The sequence below is a fragment of the Periplaneta americana genome, chromosome 15, assembly GCF_040183065.1.
Source record: "Periplaneta americana isolate PAMFEO1 chromosome 15, P.americana_PAMFEO1_priV1, whole genome shotgun sequence".
Lineage (NCBI taxonomy): Eukaryota > Metazoa > Arthropoda > Insecta > Blattodea > Blattidae > Periplaneta > Periplaneta americana.
In genome coordinates this window covers 45,768,615-45,791,668 of record NC_091131.1, presented here as the reverse complement: position 1 = coordinate 45,791,668, position 23,054 = coordinate 45,768,615, and the positions used below count along the sequence as shown (strand labels likewise).

General features: G+C 35.6%; 1 protein-coding gene across 2 annotated transcripts in view; it reads left to right on the top strand.

Moving 5' to 3' along the window:
• Positions 1-23,054, top strand: part of LOC138714842 (autism susceptibility gene 2 protein homolog) — a 634,091-nt gene that overhangs the window by 597,971 nt on the left and 13,066 nt on the right. The window contains exons 8-14 of one of the 2 annotated variants that reach the window (XM_069847029.1): positions 1,714-1,810; positions 6,998-7,166; positions 8,581-8,751; positions 11,098-11,321; positions 13,448-13,641; positions 15,450-15,611; positions 18,783-18,815. In XM_069847029.1, the coding sequence (XP_069703130.1) occupies positions 1,714-1,810; positions 6,998-7,166; positions 8,581-8,751; positions 11,098-11,321; positions 13,448-13,641; positions 15,450-15,611; positions 18,783-18,815 (1,050 nt within the window). The remainder of the gene's footprint in view (positions 1-1,713; positions 1,811-6,997; positions 7,167-8,580; positions 8,752-11,097; positions 11,322-13,447; positions 13,642-15,449; positions 15,612-18,782; positions 18,816-23,054) is intronic. The other variant, XM_069847030.1, reaches the window with a different exon arrangement.

Below are 23,054 nucleotides of genomic sequence, written 5' to 3'. Positions count from 1 at the left end.
AATTGTAAAAACCTCTTCGGCGTTGTGAATTAAAGAAATCGCTATCCAGTGTTTCGAATATGTGGGATCCGTTTACTTACTTTTATTTTATTTTAGAGAGGAGCTATTGATTGCAGAAATCAAGTAATCAAGTTTCCCACCCTCGCACGACGCAATTTTTACTGAAGAAGGAGGGTTTATTCCTGAAGAACTCTTCCAGCATTTCATTGAGCAGTGTAATTCACAAAGTTGGAAATAATTACTTTAAGGAATGTGAAACTCGTCGTTCTGAACATAATGGCAAGATTTGCATTCTTATCAAAGAACTTATAAAATCACAGCACACTTCGTAAAGAAACCAAATTTGAAATGTTTAGTTCCTAAACCGACTCATAGATAAATGACGGCAGTGTTTCAAATAGAAAATTGCTTAAATTATGGTAGGAAAAACCAGAGTATCTCGAAAAAACACATTATGAAACTACTTTCTCTCATCACAAATTCCACTCGGACTTTCTAAGGTTCAAAACTTGAATACCAACAATGCTACGCCATTATACAGCAAAACAAATTTAATAGTTAATTTGATTTCATTAATCAGAGCAGATAATCCGCATGTTAACATGATGAGACAGATGTCGAACTCAAATCATCGTGTAAGTCCCTCTGCCTTTCTTTTCCCGAAGACTTTACTAATGCTACAATTCGAAATTTTCGAGAAGAATTGCGAGATCGTGAATATGAATCATGGAAGACCCTTTTAGGACAGGGAAAAGGTGTTGAGATGTATAGCGAAGTAACAGCCGCCAACAGTTGATTGCAAACAAGAAAGGACTTTCGACTAGCGAATGGATATGTAGCCTGAAAATGACAGCAAATTTAGCAGCTGTTCGTTCCGTTCCCGGCAGATCTCTCGACGGTACCCGGTGCAGACATGGCTACCTGGAGATTGAAACTTTAGCACACGTCTTGGGATTCTGTGATCTTAAGGAACTCTAGACATCATCTTGTAAGATCCAAAATTGCTGCCGCATTAAGAGCTGGATAGTAGAAGAAGAAATCTCCTGTCTAGCTGAAAATGGGTCAACGAGACGAGTAGATATTTTAGCGTACAATGCTGACACTAAACAGGGCATCATTGTGGACCCCACGATACGTTTTTAAGTAGAATGGCATCAGTCAGCCGAGGTCCACCTTGAGAAGAAGTCGATCTATGAGCCTACAGTCAGTATTTCAAGCTGAAATATGCCTTAATTCACGTTGAGGTATTCGGCTTGCTCATAGGTGCTCGAGGGACTATACCGGCTTTTTTCGAAGAATTTCGACGGCAGTTTGCTCTGCCAACATCTCTGAGGGATGACATTGTGATAATTATATTAAAAGAATCCTGCCAAATCCTAATTAATCACATGGTGCCACATTAATAGCAATTGTACTTTTCCACGCCTTTTCTTTGTTTCCCTTCTCTAAAATTTAGTATCTTTGTTTACATATGTGTAATAATTTTTTTTTTTTTTTTTTTTTTTTTTTTTTTTTTTTTTTTTTTTTTTTTTTTTTTTTGGAGGATATACTGAGTCCGTAAGGGCTACCCTCAATGGGGGGCAGTTTATATATAAGTATTTAAGCAAACTACAGTTTAATATTGAATGTTATACATGGCATATTTGTTACAATGTAAATGAATAGATATTGCATTGAATCAAGAGTAAAGTCGGTACTTTTCGATTGTTTCAGAGGTCAACAAGATCACCATGCCCTATCGTTGCCAAGCAGCCACAGCATTCTGGTGGCTCTGCCGCCATTCCCTCAGCAACCACCCCTGCCACTGCAGGTGAGTGCCTCCCTGGAAAAAAGCAGCTGCTGTTACGTAGATGATAGGTTTCTAAGTAATAATTGTAGTGGATGAATTTTTTAAATCTGTGATAATAACTGTCATGATCCCACCGAAAGGGAACGTTGCAGAATACCTGGTTATAGTTAACATTGTTTACAAAGAAATAGTAGTTTAAAGGATGTTAAGAAGAGTAAAATACACTATTATAAAATTAACTAGCTGTTTCATTGTGTCAGTCTGTTTGGGATTTCACGGATGTATTTTTTACAGGGTGGCTTGGTTGTGCATATGAAATCTCTCTCCATTGTTCATTTACTTCTGACATGACAATTTGCTTCTATGGGACAACTGTAGGGTTCATTTTTTGTTGTATACATAATAAATTAAAATCCGTATTATTTAATTAGACGATATAATCCGTCACCTGAAAAAATTGATAACACATATTCTGAAGTCGACCTGGTTGGCGAGTTGGTATAGCGCTGGCCTTCTATGCCCAAAGTTTCGGGTTCGATCCCGGGCCAGGTCGATGGCATTTAAGTGTGCTTAAATGCGACAGGCTTATGTCAGTAGATTTACTGGCATGTAAAAGAACTCCTGCGGGACAAAATTCTGGCACATCCGGCGACGCTGATATAACCTCTGCAGTTGCGAGCGTCGTTAAATAAAACATGACATTAAACATATTCTGAATTTTTATGGGCTTAAATCTGATGCTATTTAAGATGCATAGCCTAAATAGTCTGTTATGTTTTCTGCACTTTCTTACAATTAATTTTGTTTATCATGTCCATTATAAACTAAATTACTAAGAAATATTCCAGCAAATGAATACGAAGTGAATTTTACTATGATAATCCAAAGGGAGTGAATTAATTAACTGAACGAAAATTATGAATGTTGTGAAGTCACGCAATTGTGGTTGGTACAATTCAGAAAATAGAAGAGAGCGATTATAACACATTACTGTACAGCATTTAAAATTTGCGTTTCCATTTTAGGCGATCAATTATCCGCAGAACAGTTAATTGAGGGTCTGCTGTATATTAAAAAGTAAAAAAGTATGACTTCTTTGAAAGAGCCGTTGACTCCCCTTGTGGGTGTCCATATTCAGAATAGTTTCGTGTTTTCCACTGTTGTATGATATCCATGCAGTGTTTGGCACAGAACCATTGGTTTCAATTAAATTTGACTTGAGACTAATAGGGTACATATTTTACTCCAGGAAAGACCTTACAGAGATACTAATGTAAACAAAAAATTTTCACTGTACACGAAGTTCAAACCAACATGGTTACTTATAGTATATTATTTAACATTTAGTTATTTACTCATGCAATACATAGGGTGGATGGTAACTTCTGCACCAAACTTTAAGAGATGATTCTATATATTAAATATAACAAAACTTTTATTACACTTTTCCTTCAATGAAAAACTGTTAAGCAGGAAATAAATAGTATTTGCCCAATGTTTGTAGCAAGTCTGAGAGAAATAGCTAATTGCTATACAAGCAGATAGGTAAAATTAATCTGAACAGTTAATATATTTTTTTGCAAATTTAACTATTTAGCCATGAATTTAAATTTAATAATAACGAAAATCGTTGAAATAAATCTTGCAACGCAGCATATGTCACGTGTTACCGACTGAGTACAGCAGAGGGGCAGGGGATGGTAAGGAGTGCAGGCGTGCTTGCTTAGAGCTTTTGCAGCAGCCATGCTTTCAAAGGGGAGTACGTTACATGGCGATAAAAATGTTCAATAGTCTTCCTGAAGACATTAAGAATCATAGCCAAAACCCTGCATTATTTAAGGTAAAACTAAAAAATTACTTAATATCTCACACTTTCTATTCTGTAGATGAATTCTTGACATTTTACAGTATTGTGTAAATATTATAATACTATTAAATGGTAAACATATTACATTGTATAAAATATTATTGTTATTAAGGTATTAATTCTGTACATATTTCATATTTGCATTTTATATGTATTGCATTTTATTGTTAAACATAAGAATTGGACATGTTCTTTATTCTATGCTATAAAGCAAATGTAAGAATCAATCTATCTGTCTGTGTGTCTATCTATCTATCTATCTATCTATCTATCTATCTATCTATCTATCTATCTATCTATCTATCTATCTATCTATCTATCTATCTATCTATCTATCTACCTACCTATCTATATCTATCTATCTATCTATCTGTCTGTCTGTCTGTCTGTCTGTCTGTCTGTCTGTCTGTCTGTCTGTCTGTCTGTCTATCTATCTATCTATCTATCTATCTATCTATCTATCTATCTATCTATCTATCTATCTATCTATGTGTTGCCAAATGATTCATAGAAACACAACAATTTCCTCTAAAACGGTAAATGTTAGAGAAAAAACTTATTTAGATTTTTAAAATCTCTCCTCATGGTCTATTACCAATTTCATTTTGGTGCAGAGGTTACCTTCCACCCTGTATATACAAATAATGGAAACAAATTTATGAAGAATGTACGATTAGGTAAACATAATATACTTATGTAAGATAGATATTTAGTTAAATTTGTGTTAAAATGTTTAGTGGATCATCTTTTCTGTGAAGCCACTGTGTATATTGATACCTACAGTATATGCTCCTTTCCTTGTGACGTCTTATATTAGTATATTGACAAGTATAATGTAAAAATTTGTGTCAGACATACGCCTAATCAAGTTTGCCTCGTAAACAAAACGTGGAGACACACATGATGCGTAATGTTATGTATTTTCTCTTCCCAGTTAAATGAGAAAAGCAATGTTTATAAAACCTATTAGATTAATGTAATGTCAAATACTGAAGTTCTTAGTAATCCTAACTGTACGAAGTCTTTATTTAAACATCTTCACATGTAACTTTCCCCACAAAGCAACTCCGACTAAATTATATATGCAAAGCATGCAAGGCAGTTTGTTCTGCGATTCTAGTTGACACAGACTTCATATCAACATGTATAACACATGCGAAGGAGAATGTGAACATGCAATGGTGCTATGGTCAATCCTTGACATTTCTGAACTCTTATTTTACAATATGAATTTAAGCATTTGTCATAAATTGTGGCTACAATACATGCATTATACAAGTACCGGTATACATAATCTAACATTTGCACATTCGTTAGCTAGGATAGGCAAGAGACACTTCACAATTGGTAATTCATTATCTTCAATCTTTCCTTTTACGGTAGAGCAAAAGAAATGTTATAATATGTATAATTTTAAATTGAAAGTTTGCTTATTCAGTAGTACATTTATGTTTAGAAGGAAGAAAACTATTCCTGTTTAGAAGTAAAAATTAAATTAAATTTAAACAGTGTTTTGTCTTATAAACTTTGACCGAAATTTCTGAATAAATAATGCACACATAATGGAAAGTTTCTTCCGTTAGTGATAGTATTTGTGTGCAGTTGAAAAATAGTGTTATCTCTGACCTGGTCCATTTATTGCTTATTGCAGATGAATATTAAATTTCCGACGTTCATTGCAAATTTAGTACACATATGACTTAAAACGTTAATGAAGCCAAATATAATAAAATAGAATTGAAACTAATATAGCCCTGCCTCACATGACACTGACTCTGTTGTCTGGTTTGCGTTATTTTATGGTCAAATGAAACTGGGAGATGGAATAGCCTTACAAATATACACGTAGCACAAATTAAGTATACACCCACATACACACGCGAGCACACAGAGATTCATTACTACATTTCTACAATTCCACTTGAGAAACATTTCACATAAAATTGTCCGTTAAAATATTTCAACATTGTGACTATATCCAGCAGTGGAGTCGATCTGGTTGGCGAGTTGGTATAGCGCTGGCCTTCTATGCCCAAGGTTGCGGGTTCGATCCCAGGCCAGGTCGATGGCATTTAAGTATGCTTAAATGCGACAGGCTCATGTCAGTAGATTTACTGGCATGTAAAAAAAACTCCTGCGGGACAAAATTCCGGCACATTCGGCAACGCTGATATAACCTCTGCAGTTGTGAGCGTAGTTAAAAAAAAATACAGCTGTGGATTCTTAAAATGCATCCAGTGCTGTCGCCAGTACAGTAGAACCTCTATTATTCGTGGTAATGAAGAGGGTGGACTGAACGGTTAATCGAAAAAATCGGTTAATCAGCACTATAAAATATTTTCACAAATTATATGCATAATACATACAGTTTCCTCATTTTCTCCATGGTGTTCTGTTTAACAAGCTAGATAGTGGATCAAAAGTTCACTAATTTAAGTCTGGTTATCAACGACTGATTTTTAGGAGCCAAAGAAACTCTTTGTTATGTATATCTGTGGAAAGATAGGAATAGTAGAGATCTCGAGTTTTTTTATTCAATTGCGCATAGCTGTAACGCCAATCTCGTATTCTGATGCGAGATGAGCCACATTTTTCATTTACCAAACTTCTCAATTATTTGCACTTTGTGTTTCGATACTTCGTACAAGTATAGTTTTCATTTTTACATTCGTGGAAGATATCTTGTATAAAATTATACAGTACGGCCACTCGAACAATAGAACAATATAGAATGGTGCAGGGGTTTGCAATTGTGTGGAATTTCCTGGGGCCATTTCTTTGAAAACAGGCAGGTAACTGTTTCTGTTGCAAGCAGCATTCCTTCTACATATTTTGTAATGGTAAAGCCTTTAATAAGCCTCTGCAGAAAAATTACGTACAACAGTCCTGTACTTCATATTTTTTTCTGCAGCAAAAATAAAGAAGAGTGATAGAAAAAGTCGAATAATCTGCTGATCGGTAATTAGAGTGGTGGATAATTGAGATCGTACTATATCTGGAAAGATAAATAAGCGAATTTTTGTAAGGTTCAGGATCAGTGATAGTGTACATGCTTTTGGTATGCCTTGCATATTTGGAAAAATAAATAAAGAGTTCTTGTAAGGTCGAGAATCACTGACAAATTAGGTTTGGTTTGTTCATGCTTTTGGTATGCTTTGTATATACGCTTTTTATTTTTACTGATTAAATAAGAGGTCACAACAAATAATAACTGTTTTGTATTCCATATGATGATGTATTCAGATATCAACTCTTATTGACCCACTTTAGTGGAGTTCGTGTAAATAATGTTCGATTTGAAAAGCAGTACCATTTTATGTGTTTTTTTCTTTGTATTACAGCTTCAGCACCCATTGCCACTACAACGACAGCACCAACAGTGACAACAGCTACAGCTGTGGTTATGACTACCACAACTACAAGCCACAGAGACATTGTGACGACACCTGTAGTTGGGCGGAGTCATTCACCCAGGGGCCATAGTCCAAATAGAGAACGGGACAGCTATAGGTAAGACCTGCAATTACTGGTGTGTCCACGTTTCGCTTTTCAGAGATACATAAGAATAAATAATTAGTCATATTTGTATGTTCTTCATTCACTTGAAACAGAAGAGATATCAGACTTAGTAATGGCAGAATTCTAGGCCAAGGTCAGCTGTTTTTCTTACTCAAATCATAAGAGATTGTGGAGGCGTCTTGCAGAAGAACAAGGACGTCATATATTGTTGTTCCATAACAGTCTGTATGTTGCAATACAGGGGCGATTTCTCAGGCATGCTATGCTTGCTGCGCAAGCTCAATATTTTCGTAGAATGTGTATTTCTCAAAATGGGATTACGTACATTAAAATTTATTTTGATTTTTGGAATATTGTATAGGCGTAATACCATCCGCAGGTTGCACACCGCAAGTATCGCAACGCTTGCTCGTTTTTCGGAGCTACAGGAAAGACGTAGAAATAGCGAGAATATGATGCGCGCACAAGTGCCTTCCTCCTTAGATCGTCCTAGGCGCACATGCTTCTGTTATGTGTTGTTTGAAGCTCTGGTCCGAGAGCTACACCAACGAGTATTTAACGTTACACAGAGCAGTATTGACAGCGGGAATGTGCTGTTATTTGCGAGTGCAATGTAATTGTGTTAGCTGCTGCATGTATTATTAATTCTTAAACATTAATTTGAAGTATTGCAATGAGTTCGGAATTGTGTGTTAATGAAACTGTATTATTAAAAATCCATTTTCCCGAAGGACTATTCAAGAGAAGACAGACATTATAGAGAATATGTGCGCTCGTTCAGTGCAGCTAAATACAACAATATGCATTGGTTGGCAGGGTCGAAAAAACTAATTAAACTGTTTTGTTGGCCATGTTTGTTATATTATATCGAACTTCTACATCTGATAAGCGAATATGATCCATGACTCATAATGATTTCATAATTATAAAATAAATTATTTATGTGGGTCTGATTATTTTTATTAATTATGAATTATTATATCCTCCCATCTTCCCCTATGAATATAAGAGCAAGCCTAACTTTCGTGACTAGCATTCGCCCCTGTTGCAATATCTGCTAATGTACCAGCAGAGCTGTTATCAGTTTAGTTTACTCACTCAATTGACACTCAGCTATAGGTCACATAGCTGTTGGCTTGTCATAAAGGAAGATCCGGGTTTCATCGTCATAAGACCATAAGATCATTTGAGAAGTTCATTCCACGTTTTCTTTCTTTGAATCGTACTATCAAATCATCATTGAATTAGAAAAAATATGTTGCATAAAGGACAACCAGTTACTGTTAGCTGTCAATTCTATTATTGTGAGGTATACATACAGACAGATTGATGTTTATTTAATTGAAGGCTACAGTGTGAATGTGAGATGCTTAATGTGGTGTTTGCGACGCTTTGTATTTTATAGCAGTAACGTGAGCAGCCTAAGCCGAAGCAGCATCACTCCTGTGAGTGCAGCCACATTGTCTAGTAGTTGTGTGATCACCTGTAACTCATCGCCCTTCAGTTCGGCCCCAGCACCAACCCCGGCCGTTGTGTCTTCTAGTCTTGCCTTCACCAAAACACCAGCATGGGGCAGGTCAGTATGGTTAAGCTGCTGTAACAGTGTAATTCAAATAACTGGTAATTTCAAAACAAAGCACTTTTGCATAAAAATGAAAATACGAAGGAAGTCAGCAAGTTACAAATTGAAGTATACTTTGCTCCAAAACATGACGACCTCTCTTCCTGAAATTGGTGAACCCTTATAAACCTCCATTCTCTCCTCAACCCTTAGGCGTGTGGCAGAAATATAATATGACAATGACTTCAAGAATTGGCAACTCAGCTAAGTGTTTATCCCTTGCACATTCCTACAGTTAAGTGGTGAAGGGTGTGAAGGAAAACTGTCATGTTTTGGAGCAAAGTATAGCAACCTATATTTTTAATGAGGTGCCTGAAGCTGTTATGACTAGATAGCAGTACTATCATCAAAGTGCATACAAGCGAAACGAAACAGCAATTACAAGATGGAGGCATCTCTGCACGATGTATTCTTTGAATAACCTATAGAACTATTTTCGAATTTAAGGTGATGAGCTACTGAAATTTCTAAAATCCACAATTTTTGAGCTAGAGAGTTGAAATTTTTACTGAATATGAACATTAATAAAAAAAGAATACTGCTTCACGTATAATTCTTTAGCAATAAAACTATGCTGAATACAGCTGATCAAATACTCCATTTCATAACAAAGATATTAATGAATAAGTATGCCAAGTTTCATCACTCTAGCTTTAATTATTGAAAAATAAAATGAATACTTGCCATTGAAAACACAGGAAGTTTCTTTTTTAGATAATTAAATTTAAAGTTTTGTTGCACATAACTCGTACATTAACACTACTATTATATAAAAAAATATACTTATAATCACGATATTGACATAAAATGTTCATGAAATCGTACATTTTAGCGCAAAAAAAAAAAAAAAAAGATACAATTTGTCAAAATTCAACTATTTTGAGTAGTGCATCGCCATAACCAGATAAATCAATTTTACTCTCCTCATTTTTCTGTTCCTTCTCTGCCTTTTTTTACTCTTTAAGATTTAAGTCCTATTTCTATTTCACTCTCTTTCGTTCAACAGAGAATCTCTTGTGTATGTAATCTTTGGTCTTGCATTGTCACTGTTTTTATTTCGTTTATAATTTGAAAATAGTTTAATAGACACATCATCTTTCATAACTCTCATTCCCACATCTTTCACTTGCAAGGGAATTATTAATGACCTCATGTCGAAACTACACAGATCTCCACAGCAGAGATAGACACATGTAGAAATGTAGCTGTCTGTATTAATAATATAACTTGAAATGTTGCATTAACGAACATCAGCACATACGTGGCATGGAGAGTGGTTGAGTTGCCTTCCTCTTTGAATTCCTATCCTGTCTGTTGACTTGCAAAAGTAGATCATGCTCATACCTTGCTGTGCCAGCTGCCAGTCCCTTGGCCATGAGTAGGTGGTGCCAGGGGATAATCTCCATTCAAGCTTCATTTTCGCAACCATACAGTTAGTATGGGTAACTAATTTTTTTTATATAATATATTATATTTATTTATTTATATCCTGTAGAGCTCTAATGGTGTGTGTGGCTTGGGAGGAAATTTCTACATGAGGTCCTCATTAACAGGTCCTTGTTAGATACAAACTATTTAGTGGATACAAAGGGAAAAATTGAGACGGTGTCGGGCGAAGTTCCTGGGTAGCTCAGTCAGTTAGAGCATTGGTGCATTCAGCCAAAGGTCCCGGGATCGATTTCACGGGGAGCTTTACCTGAAAGCTAGATTTGCAACTAAGACATTACCTTTCTATCTGCTATCTTACGTTTTTTTTAACACACACTTTAACATCTGTGGTCATATCACTTGTTTAGGATCTATGAGTATACCAGTAGGCCGTTTTTACTATTGTGGAGTTCCTGTTTCTGTTGTGTGTTGTAGATGGCTTGTGTTCATGTAACTGATCACAGATTTTGATTAATGTTTATGATATATATTGATGATTGAAGCGGTAATGAATCATGGCATGTAAATTTTCAATCTGCCATTTGCCTTTGTGACTGAGGGAAACTATGAAAAACTCCAGTTAGATTAGTCGGCCACGGGGTTTGAACCCAGAACCTTTCGAATGCGAGTCTCAAATGCTACCGTCTGAGCTAACTCGGTTATCTTAGTTTGGTCGTCGCAGTGAAGCTTACATTCTATGTTATAATACTGTCTTATTAAAAACTTTACTGATTATTTGCGCTTCTTATCTACCGTCATTTATCATGCTCATTCTGTCCCCTACATTTCAATTATGTTAAATAGTAGAATATCTGAATATAGACAAAGTATTTAACTGTTTCAAAAGTTGTTGCGTTTTCTTTTTTTTTCCAGTACAAGTGGGCCGCAGTTATCGCCTGCAGCATCTGTGCCACGGCCAACGCCCCCTCCTGTGCCCCTTCCAGCCACACATCCCCTGCACCCCTCGACGCATCCCTTTCCTCCGCCAATGTTCGCTCCTCCTCCTCTCCCCCCTCCTGCTGCAACGGCCAGTCCGTTGAGCCTGCCCCCGACTGCCAACCCCAACCCCTTCTCAGCAGAGTCTCTCTTCCAGTCAAGTAAGTAAGAATGAATAAATTGGAATGACATTTTCTTCAGTCTTTTGTCAGGGGTGAGCAAAATACTGACATCCCAGTATTTTAAATACATATACAAAATACTTTCAGGAAATTCACCTGAATACATTGTATTTCATTTACTCAAAATACAATTCTTGTATTTCAAATACTTGATAAGATTTATCAAGAAATATGAACACACAGGTTCAGAGCCTAAATGTTTAATTTATTAATATTGTTTTTAACTGCGTGTCATAAATCATAAATATATTTCTGCTGTTATCAGGAATTTTACAAAAGAACATTATACAATGGCCACCAAGCAATGCTGTACATTCTGATTTAATTGGTTCATGTTTGAAATACAGTAGAACCCCTATTATCCGTGGTAATGAAGGGGGTTGACGGAACGGTTAATCGAAAAAATCGGATAATCCATATCATAAAATATTTTCTTAAATTGAGTGAACAACATTGAACTTGGTAGTGAGTCAGAAGTTCATTAATTTAAGTTCGGTTGTCAACGACGTGTTTTTAAGGGTTAAGAAAACTCCTTTTAATGGTTGTCAGCAGATAGGGATAGTAAAGGTCTCATCTTGTAGATTTACATACTGTATACACTTTATCCTTGATTTTTATTAAATCGCGCACAGCTGTAAGATCAGTCTCATATCGTGATGCGAGATGACCCACAATTTCTCTTTCCCCAAACCACTTAATTATTTGCATTTTGTTCGATACTTAGCACAACACGTTTCTTTTGACATTCATGGAATACATTTTATGTAGAAGTTGTAGAGTACGGCAACTCGAACAGTAGACCAAAACTGTTTAAATGCTTGTAATAACACTCTCTAGAAAAAATATATATACTAATATAACCTACAATAGTATATACTTCATACATTTCTGTAAGAAATAAAAAAAAAAGGGGGTGAGAGAAAGACAGTTGAATAATCGGCCAGTCGGATAATAGGGTGACGGGTAATCGAGGTTCTACTGTAGTGAGAACTCAGCGATTCTTTTATAACAGACACCTCATACTAAAACAATAAAAATAAAATTATTTACCTCAGCGTGAAAATAATGTGTAGTAAAAAATGCCTGAATATTTCATAGCCAAATGTGTTTACAGAATATTTGTGAAGCATTAATTTTCAGTGTGAAATAAAGTAAAAACATATGTTACGTGTTAATTGCCACATCCGTTACAAATCAATGTCACATCTGCTACAGAAAATTAAAATAAACAATCATGGCACTTAGTCAACATGGATAGTTAATGTCATCCTTTAGGTACTAGTAAATAATTTTTAAAATATAATTGAATAACTCTTCTCGGGTTCTCAGCCAGGTGAGTTGGAGATTAGATTCCAAGCCATCAATACGCTTTGATCACCAGCACATGGCAGACAGTCGGGACCAACAAGTAGCTCCTGATTGGCTGCCGCGTCCACCAACCACAATGCGCCTGGCGGTCGGGACTAGGAACTAGCTCCTGATTGGCCCATAGTGGGAAGCTCTACTTTTGCATATATACCGGCTAGACATGGTCCCACGTCACTTCATCCCTGAAGAAGATGGCAGAGCTAGCCATCGAAAGCTTGGAATCTAATCTCCAACTCACCTGACTGAAAACCCGAGAAGAGTTAGCAAACGCCGGGAAAGCCTCAAGTCATACATAAAATATAATATAAAATGAAGCATTCAGGTGTATGAAATTTTTGTCATAACCGTTACAGTGTAAAAAACGATGATAAAATGAAAATTCACATGAATCTAAGAAAGACCGGAAGATGACGAGGTGAGACTGCAGCATATAAAACTATTTCATTTTAAACATTTTACTTCTAAAACTGTGTACATGTCACATCCATTACAAAAGAATGGCTGAACTATTATCACAATTTTTATATAAATATGGCTAATGAAAACTCTAATTATATACATATTGCAATTGTACATTATTGTAGAACAGGTAAAATAAAATGTTTTCTTTTTAAAAAACAATAATTATCTGGTTTAAGATCATTTAATTGCTGATTAGAAGAAAGGTTCATCAGATAAAGATAATTTTTTCGCTAAAGTCAGCTTTGTACTTGAACAATTTGGTTGTGACATTGCAGACCAAGCGGACCTGTTACGTCGGGAGTTGGACAGCAGGTTTCTGGCATCGCAAGACCGTACATTGAATGTAGGACCGCCGCCATACCTGCGGACTGAGATGCATCACCATCAACATCAGCACACACACGTGCACCAGCACACAACACCGATACTGCCACCTCCACCCGCACCTTCTCTCTTTCCACCGCCACTGGTGAGTCGGCTTGAAGTATTGCTCTTGATAAATAAAATTCTTTCTTATCCTTTACTTCCTTTTTCTTCTTCTTTTCTTAATTCTTCCCATCATTTTAAAACTCTTTTTGCTACTGTTGTTTCTCCTCTTTTTTTCCTCTTCTCTTCCTCTTCATACTTGTTCCTCTTTCTGCTGCTGTTTTTTCTTCATTTGTTTCCTTAACTTTCTCCTCCTCATTCTTTTGTCTTTTTCATGCTCTTCCTGTTCATTCTCCTCTGTGATGAATTGAAAGTAACAGGAATTTCTCAGTAGGAACTTTTAACTTGTAGTAAGTACTAATTATGTTATGGTACTTGCAGATTTCTTTATTTTTCGTTCAAACCAAGTATAGTTTTATAATAAAATTAAGATGCTTCTTTGTAATGTTTTGTAAATTGTATATATTTATTGTTTTCATTATTTATTACTAGAGACTGGCACAACATGAAGAAAATTTTGTCAAAACATGAAATTTATTTTGTCAGATTATGAAAATATGGTCCCGCACTGTGGCTTCATGGTCTAAGGCATCTGCCTAGGACTCGTGTTACGGAATGCGCACTGGTTCGAATCCTCATGGGGGGAAGTAATTTTCTCATGAAATTTCGGCCAGTGTATGGGATAGGTGCCCACCCAGCATCATGATTCACTTGGGGAGCTGCAATAGGTAGTGAAATCCGGTTGTAAATGCCAGCTATAACGGCTGGGGGATCATCGTGCTAACCACACGATACCTCCATTCTGGTTGGATGATCGTCCACCTCTGCTTCGGCATGTGGGCGTGAAGCCAGCAGCCAGCTGGTCGGTCTAGGCCCTTCACGGGCTGTAGCACCATGGATTCTTATTATGAAAATAGGACATAAATATTTCAATGCTAAAATGTCTTCGTTCCTAAACCATTTGGAGCAAGTATACATTATTTACAAAGAAACCTTCAGAGATTAAAGTTTTGTCTATATTTAATATTCTAACAAATAAAATACAATAAATATACATAATTAAACAGTTTGTTACCTGAATTCAAGAACTAGGTAACTGAAGAGAACAAAAAAAAAAAAAGTTCTTAGTTCTTACATAGGGTGGACTCAATACTGGTTACTATACAACACAAATGATTTTTCTACATTTTCTGCCAAAGGAGTATACCTTCTGTCAGTTAATATTGTTTTATACAATGAAGAACCCATGAAGTTGCAAAAGGAGGAGACAGTAAAATTGATAGTTGAAACCCATTTAAAATCAGGCATGGCAACACTGAAAAGACTTTTGCTGGATTCGAAAGAATGAGCAAATGTGGAATAGGAACCATTTACTTTCTTTTGGCTTTTTAGAATTCATAGACTCTACGACTTCAATGACTCTACAGGGGAAATTGGAGATTTCGCATGTCCTTGGCAGTTTCAGAATGTTTGTGAAATGGGTAGCTTGAGTTTTAAAGTGTTTCTGGAAAACATCTCTATTGTCTCCTGAAAGCCCTGCTCAGTGGTAGTGAAAATAAAAAAGAACCTTGCAAAATATGAAAACATTTGAAGACTTTTATAGAATACGAAAATTTTATCAAAACATTATGAAATATGAAACTTTTTGTGATTAATTGCAATCTACACATCATGAATCGTGAAAATTCTTGTTGCCATACAGCTAGCAGGAATGATTTAGAATATGAAATTTCATATTTTGCCTGTCTGTATTTATTATTAATTGCCTCAAATCTATTGTAGAACTTCATGTTAAAATTTATGTTTTGGTTAGACTATAACTAAATAATGTTATCACTTACTTGTTTTCAGTTTAAGGACATCCCGAAGCTAGGTGGTGTGGATTCCCCATTCTATAGGCAGAATCTTGGACTCACGAGTTACCCTGGATTTTCACCAGGTTTATTGCATCCTAGTCTAGGGGGCTCTACTCCCTTTGCTCCACCCAATCATCTCCCTACTTTTACACCAAAGGTAATAAACACATTGATATGCAGTGTTCTCTTGTGTGATAGTGGGTGCATGTTTCCAACCATTCTTCCCCTCGTTGTGTTTTATATTTACCATTTTAAAGCAGATTTGTTTCCATCCTTTTATCTCAATTACTGATGAGCACTTAAGGTTGAAAATTGCTTTTGACAGCCTTATGTTTATTTCTTGACAATTTAGTTGTGTCATTATCTCAGGCAAATCGTCAGTGCTTCATTTTTTCACGCCAAGAAATCTGGATTCAAATCCTGAGTTAAAATTGAATTATTTGATTTCATAATTTTATATCTTAATAATATTAACATTATGATGTTGGGAAGTCTCTTAATAAATTTCTAAATTATAGACATCAGCTCAAAGAATTTGAGTGACCACAAGGGTCCTGAATACAATAAACATGGATTTGATACATTAAAGAAAAAAGAAAGTTAATTGTTGAAGGCAAATATAAGTTGATTAATTGAAATAGAGATGATGATGTAATATTTGAAGAGAATTAGTTAGTTAGTTAGTTAGTGGGGTTTAAAAAGGGCGCGTCAGCATCTATGGCTATTTGCGCCCTTATCTAAAATTCTTTACAGAACAGAGACAATACAATAATCAGAATGCTTAAAAGAACTAAAAACCGTTGTCACGATTTTGAAGAGAATCCTTGATAATATTTATAAGAATAGACATTACATAATCAAAAGGAATGTGAAGTTCCTTGAGATAATTCCATGTGAATTTTGTAATTGAATCTCTACTGCCAAACAGCAAACCAATGACAGACCATTGTTTAAGAGGGACGTTGTACTTTTGAGAAAGATATGGCAGACAAGGTTCATATTATAGACTTCTTCTCAATATCAACTTCGGTGGCCTGATTTAGGTTTCTTTCGAAACGGATAGTAGAGTCAAGAACAAGAGCCCGTTTTAAGCATCCGTTGATAGCAATAATGTCTGCCCGTCTAAAAGAACAATCTGATGATACACAATGTACTTCCTCATGAATCTCCCAATTTAAAGTTTTTAACGATATCGCCAAAGCATGTCGTACACGATGATGTCTAGCATTGATCAGCAGCTCGCCTTTGGGGCATTGTCCATTGTCTAATTTTTAATACGTCTGCTAAACTACAAATTAATTTGTATTAGGAAAACCTTTTTGTGGATAGTGTAAGTGGCAAAGGCAATGTCCACTTCTTTTCCAAGATTTTAATTTTTTTGTGTAGCAATGCATAACTTCTAGATACTTTTTGTGGAGTAATCATTACAAACCTACTTTTTTTTTAACTCGAACTATAATTGAAATCTTTCTCTTCTTGGTTATGGAAATATTAATTGCTTGTAGTTTATTTAAATGTAAGAACTAACTGGTACAAAGCAGATGGAGAAAAATTTTGAAATATTTTATCTCTAGTTGGTTGCAGTGTATATAACCAGGAGGACACTTTAAATCAAATTGTAATGTGAAAGGAATAATTGACTTCATAATACATAATACTTTTAGAAGCCTTACATTCAGTTGAAATAATCATGGTCTTAAAATGATTGCATATAAAACTGCTGTGTATGGGAGAGTTGGGTAGTATCAGACAACGGGTAATATTGGACACTGCGTTTCTTTCATATACCACCAGATGATAGTACCTGAATGATATGGTTATGTTTCTGTTATGATGCATACAGAAACGTAACCATGTTATCCAGGTACTACCATCTGGTGATAGATGAAAGAAACGCACTGTTTGATATTACCCGATGGTCGATACAACCTAACTCTCCCCTATATATTTGTAATGTCTTACAGTTTAAAAATGAGGCCTAATGATACAGGGATGTTCAAAAAGAATATACCAATTTCTAACGTTAATAACAATAACACTTGCATAGATAGAAGTAATGGATTTGTATTAGTTGTAGGGTAACTCAAAATTTCATCTCCTATAACATGAATTTAATATGCATAGTTGTGTATATACATGTCCATTACATAAAAAAAGTGTTAGTCGATGAAATAATGAAAAAATATATATTTCATTACCTAATTTTCTTGACTAGTGATTTTATATTCATTCCATAGTAATGATTTTCAGTGATTTTTAGTTGTTGTATGCAATTCTTATTGTAATTGTATCTCCCATCACCAATGTAAATACAGTATCTTACATTTGAAAGGTAAGATTTTTCCATAGCTAAGCCACATGTTAATAGTTTTTCACAAGAGGGATCTGTGTTCAATCCTAGGGGAATTTTGAGAGTCTTCTAGTGAACAAAGTGGCAATGGGACAAGCTTCCTATGAAAACTTTGAATTCATTCATCATTGTTCTAATATTAAATTAATTCCACTATCACATTGACCCTGAATAACCATAAAGAATTGCATAAGTATTGTTCAGTATACAAAATATTAATTACATGTGTGATTTAATGATGATATATAGAATGTGGATGGTTGAGTTATAGGAGGAAGGGGATATAAATTCATACACACTTAGGCGATATACATAATTGGATATTAACGTGGGATAATAGATAATTTTCGTGATCCTTCCCTTCTCCATCTTTGTTGTGTATGAATATATGACCTTGTTTCGTATAAAATCAGGTACTCTGGTCTAAGATGTAAGAATGTGTATTTGAAATAGCAAACACATAGTAACTATTCTTGACTGTTTTTTAATTTACGTAATCATGAAATTTTTAGTTGAAAATAGTCTCAGAGAAATTTTCTGTAGGTAGTATTAGTGGTGAATATTTGACATAGATATTAAATATTTCATGGCTTTTATTTACAAGAAATTTTATTCCTCGAACAAATTAGGAGCAATTCTGTGTTAACATAATGTTTTCATTATACAGTTAATAGTTTTGTATTTGTCTTGAATTAAATTTTATAATTATTATTAGAATTCCACTTTCCACTGTCTTAGATATAACAACTACATGTATTTTTATATCATAGGTGCTGAGGTTAGGGTCTTTGCATGGTTCAGTTTCGTGCTGCATTCTACATGATTTTGATTTTGCATGAAGATTGGTGATAAAAAATTTTGTCATGTTTACTAATTCCTGCCTCGACCCCAAGTCATAATGCTTGAATGTGTACCTAGTTTGTTGGCGCCCTGCTTTTACCCTGTGAGTAACGCTTTGTTTTCTTTGTTTTTCCACAGCAGATGGGTGATCCCTCGAAACCTAAACCAGTGGTAGGTGTCTTCTTCCTAAGTGGCTGCATTTTACACCTAATTAATGTTTATTTTGTTACATTCAATTTGGGGTTTCTTTCCCATTGAATTTTCCATAAAGAGACTGCATGTTTATAGATACGCCATATTTACACAACACCCATAGTGACATTTGTGGCTATATTGTGTTAGATTTAAGAATGTAAAATTGTGATTGTCGCAGAGTGGAATATGATTTGTGATTCTGATACGAAGAGTGCTCTGAGTATTGAAATACTGACTTAATGTTCATTATTTTGTACGTGATTTTTTTTTTTAATTCTTCATGTATAGCATTAATATATTCTTAGTTACTTTTGTTCCATCCTATTAATCAGATACATAGCATCTACTTACTTACTTACTTACAAATGGCTTTTAAGGAACCCGAAGGTTCATTGCCGCCCCCACACAAGCCTGCCAGCGGTCCCTATCCTGTGCAAGTTTAATCTAGTCTCTATCATCATACCCCACCTCCCTCAAATCCATTTTAATATTATCCTCCCATCTACGTCTCGGCCTCCCCAAAGGTCTTTTTCCCTCCGGTCTCCCAACTAACACTCTATATGCATTTCTGGATTCGCCCATACGTGATACATGTCCTGCCCATCTCAAACGTCTGAATTTAATGTTCCTAATTATGTCAGGTGAAGAATACAATGTGTGCAGTTCTGTGTTGTGTAACTTTCTCCATTCTCCTGTAACTTCATCCCGCTTAGCCCCAAGTATTTTCCTAAGCACCTTATTCTCAAACACCCTTAACCTATGTTCCTCTCTCAGAGTGAGAGTCCAAGTTTCACAACCATACAGAAGAGCCGGTAATATAACCGTTTTATAAATTCTAACTTTCAGATTTTTGGACAGCAGACTGGATGATAAGAGCTTCTCAACCGAATAATAACAGGCATTTCCCATATTTATTCTGCGTTTAATTTCCTCCCGAGTGTATTTATATTTGTTATTGTTGCTCCAAGATATTTGAATTTTTCCACCTCTTCGAAGGATAAATCTCCAATTTTTATATTTCCATTTCGTACAATATTCTGGTCACGAGACATAATCATATACTTAGTCTTTTCGGGATTTACTTCCAAACCGATCGCTTTACTTGCTTCAAGTAAAATTTCCGTGTTTTCCCTAATCGTTTGTGGATTTTTTCCTAACATATTCACGTCATCCGCATAGACAAGAAGCTGATGTAACCCGTTCAATTCCAAACCCAGCCTGTTATCCTGAACTTTCCTAATGGCATATTCTAGAGCGAAGTTAAAAAGTAAAGGTGATAGTGCATCTCCCTGCTTTAGCCCGCAGTGAATTGGACAGTGACATAGCATCTACAGTTCTTTTATTATATCTCTGCTGGTGAGTGACTGTTACACTTAAAATGGCTTATCTTAGTCTTGAGCGTCAGAACATCTAAAAGCATTGCAAATTTTTGTTATCTCGTTTTCCCCCCTACTGCAAACATGACATTGCACAGAAGCAGAGATGTAATACAAAATCTGTACAGAAAGATTTGTGGAACTGTATCTCACTACATTTATGATATCAAGGTATAGACAGGAGAATTATCACATGACCCTACTAGGTACCAGAAGGCAGACCCACCTGCAGCTGTACATAGGAACTGTAGGCTAGCAATACGGTTTCTGTTTTGAGAATATTAATTTTAATATTACAGTAAAAGTCCTATATGACGCAAAAAATCAGACGCATATGTGAGCATGGGTGTAGCTGGGAGAGAGGGAATGTGGAACCAAGAGCAAAAGAAATAATTCGGATCTTACGTAACAATAGAGGCAGTCTGTGTAAAAGGAAACATAGAAAAATGGAGACAATTTAAGAAATAGAGCTTTCCTTCGTTTATGTTTGTTTTAAATACTACTACTATATATTAATATTCCAGAAATGTCTATAGAGTGTTAGTTGGGAGGCGGGAGGGGAAAAGACCTTTGGGGAGGCTGAGACGTAGATGGGAGGATAATATTAAAATGGATTTGAAAGAGGTGAGATATGACTGTAGAGACTGGATTAATCTTGCTTAGGGTAGAGACTGATGGTGGGCTTATGTGAGGGTGACAATGAACCTCCGGGTTCCTTAAAAACCATAAGTAAGTACTATATGTTGATATAGATATTAACTTAAAAACGTTAATATTTTTATGTAAAACATGGTGAAAATGAACTACAGTATCTTTCTATGTAAAATTGTCCCATAAAATCAGCATTAAGTATTCTTTAGACATAAACCACTAAATTTAGTAGGCCTATGAATTAAACAAATGCGTCTTTCAGTAGCTTTTCTGAAGTTTTAAAGGGCACTGATATGAATGTCCTATCTGTTTTTTAAAAGCTTCCATGTCATTTTTAAATGCATTGCACACTGCTTACAAAATGCATCACCCCAAGTATGATCAAAATACAACCAATCTTATTTAGTTTCCCATCGTTTTTGATAATTTGATTTCACGTCCAACCTATTCTTTCATTGACTCACCACTAACAGCACTAGATGAAGGTAACACAGATGGAATTACTGGTTCATAGATTTCACTTTCACTTTAAAACAATTGGGAATTTTCTTAATTAAATGCAGTGTATGCACTTTGTATTGACTCTTCAATGCGTCTTTTCTTTCTAAGAAAACTCAACATTACTTCCTTAATAAAGAAATTATTACATTTGCTAAGCAAAACACTGAAAACTACACCAATAAAATCGCAGCATATGACTTCTTAACTGTAACAATCAAGATTGAAAATTCAGATGGTTTAAATTTCAACCAATCTAGATCGGTCAGCAGACCACCAAACTTCAAGGAAACAACTACCTGAAAACTGATATCAAATTGAATTGTAATATTGTATTATTTTTTTGGTAAAAAAAATCTAAAGGATACACTATTGTGAAATTTTGTGAGTTAAAAAAAATCGAATATTTTTTTTTTGTTTTTAACATTAAAAAATTATATATAATTCAGAGAACCTCTCTACAAACTTTTCAACCCAGATTTTTTTCATTTGCAGTTTTCTTACATGTTACTTTACTAAAAATGCTACTCCAAATTTTGTATTATGTGCTTGTTTTTTTATAGGTTTTCTTAAAGATATGCTTAAGAAAACTTGCTTTCATAATTTTACTTTAAACCTCAAAATATTTGGGTTTTTTTTTTTTTTTCCTAGATACAAGGAGTATTCAAAAAGTAAGTTACATATGTCGTCTGATACTAAGAGCATTGCGCAACAAGAGCGGCACATTGTCAGAATAGAGTTCATGTGCACGGCTTCCCGCAGAGACAGTTGTGCTATGGTAGTGAAAAGAGGTGCATCGTAGTGCGAGAGTGAAATGGCGCGTCAACTGGAAACACTCCAAAGTTGAAGTACGCGGAACAGTACAATTCTTATAGGCAAAACTTCTAAATTGCGCAGAGATTCACCTTGAAATTGTGGCGGTGTATGGACCCAATGTAATGTCGCATCCAGCTATTGTGAAATGGTGCCAACAATTTGAGCAAGGCTGACAGACGTGGATGATGCTGATCGAGAAGGAAGGCCTTCAACATTGACCACAGAAGACTATCCAGAAAGTCGATGAAATGATCCGCAGCAATCACAGAGTGAATATAGCAGAAATTGCACAGGAGTTCAGTATCTCAATAGGCAGTGCTCATTTCATCGTCCGAGACCATCTGCAGTATCAGAAATTGTGCTCACGTTGGGTTCCACGATCACTGACACCCGCACACAAAGAAGCAAAGTTTATGGCTTCTTTGGACTTCCTTCAGCGTTACTCTGTTGAAGGCAATGATTTTCTAAGCCGCATCATTACGGGCAATGAGACATGGGTGCATCATTTACACCTGAAACAAAGAGGGCGTCTATGTAATGGAGACACACATCCTTGCCAGTGCGGAAAAAATTCAAAGTTGCGCCATCAGCAAGGAAGGTCATGGCCACTGTTGTCTTCGACTGTGAAGGAGTTGTTTATACAGAGTTTATGCAAAAAGACACAACCGTTAATGTTGATTCTTACTATCGAGCATTGACGTCACTGCGCAACGCCATAAAGCACAAGAGGCGTAGAAAGTTGAGCAAAGGCATTGTTGACAATGCTACACCACACACAATATGCACAACACATGCTTTCCTTCAGCATTTTCGATGGGAGGTATTGAAGCACCCAACATACAGTCCGGATCTTGCACCATGCGATTTCCATCTG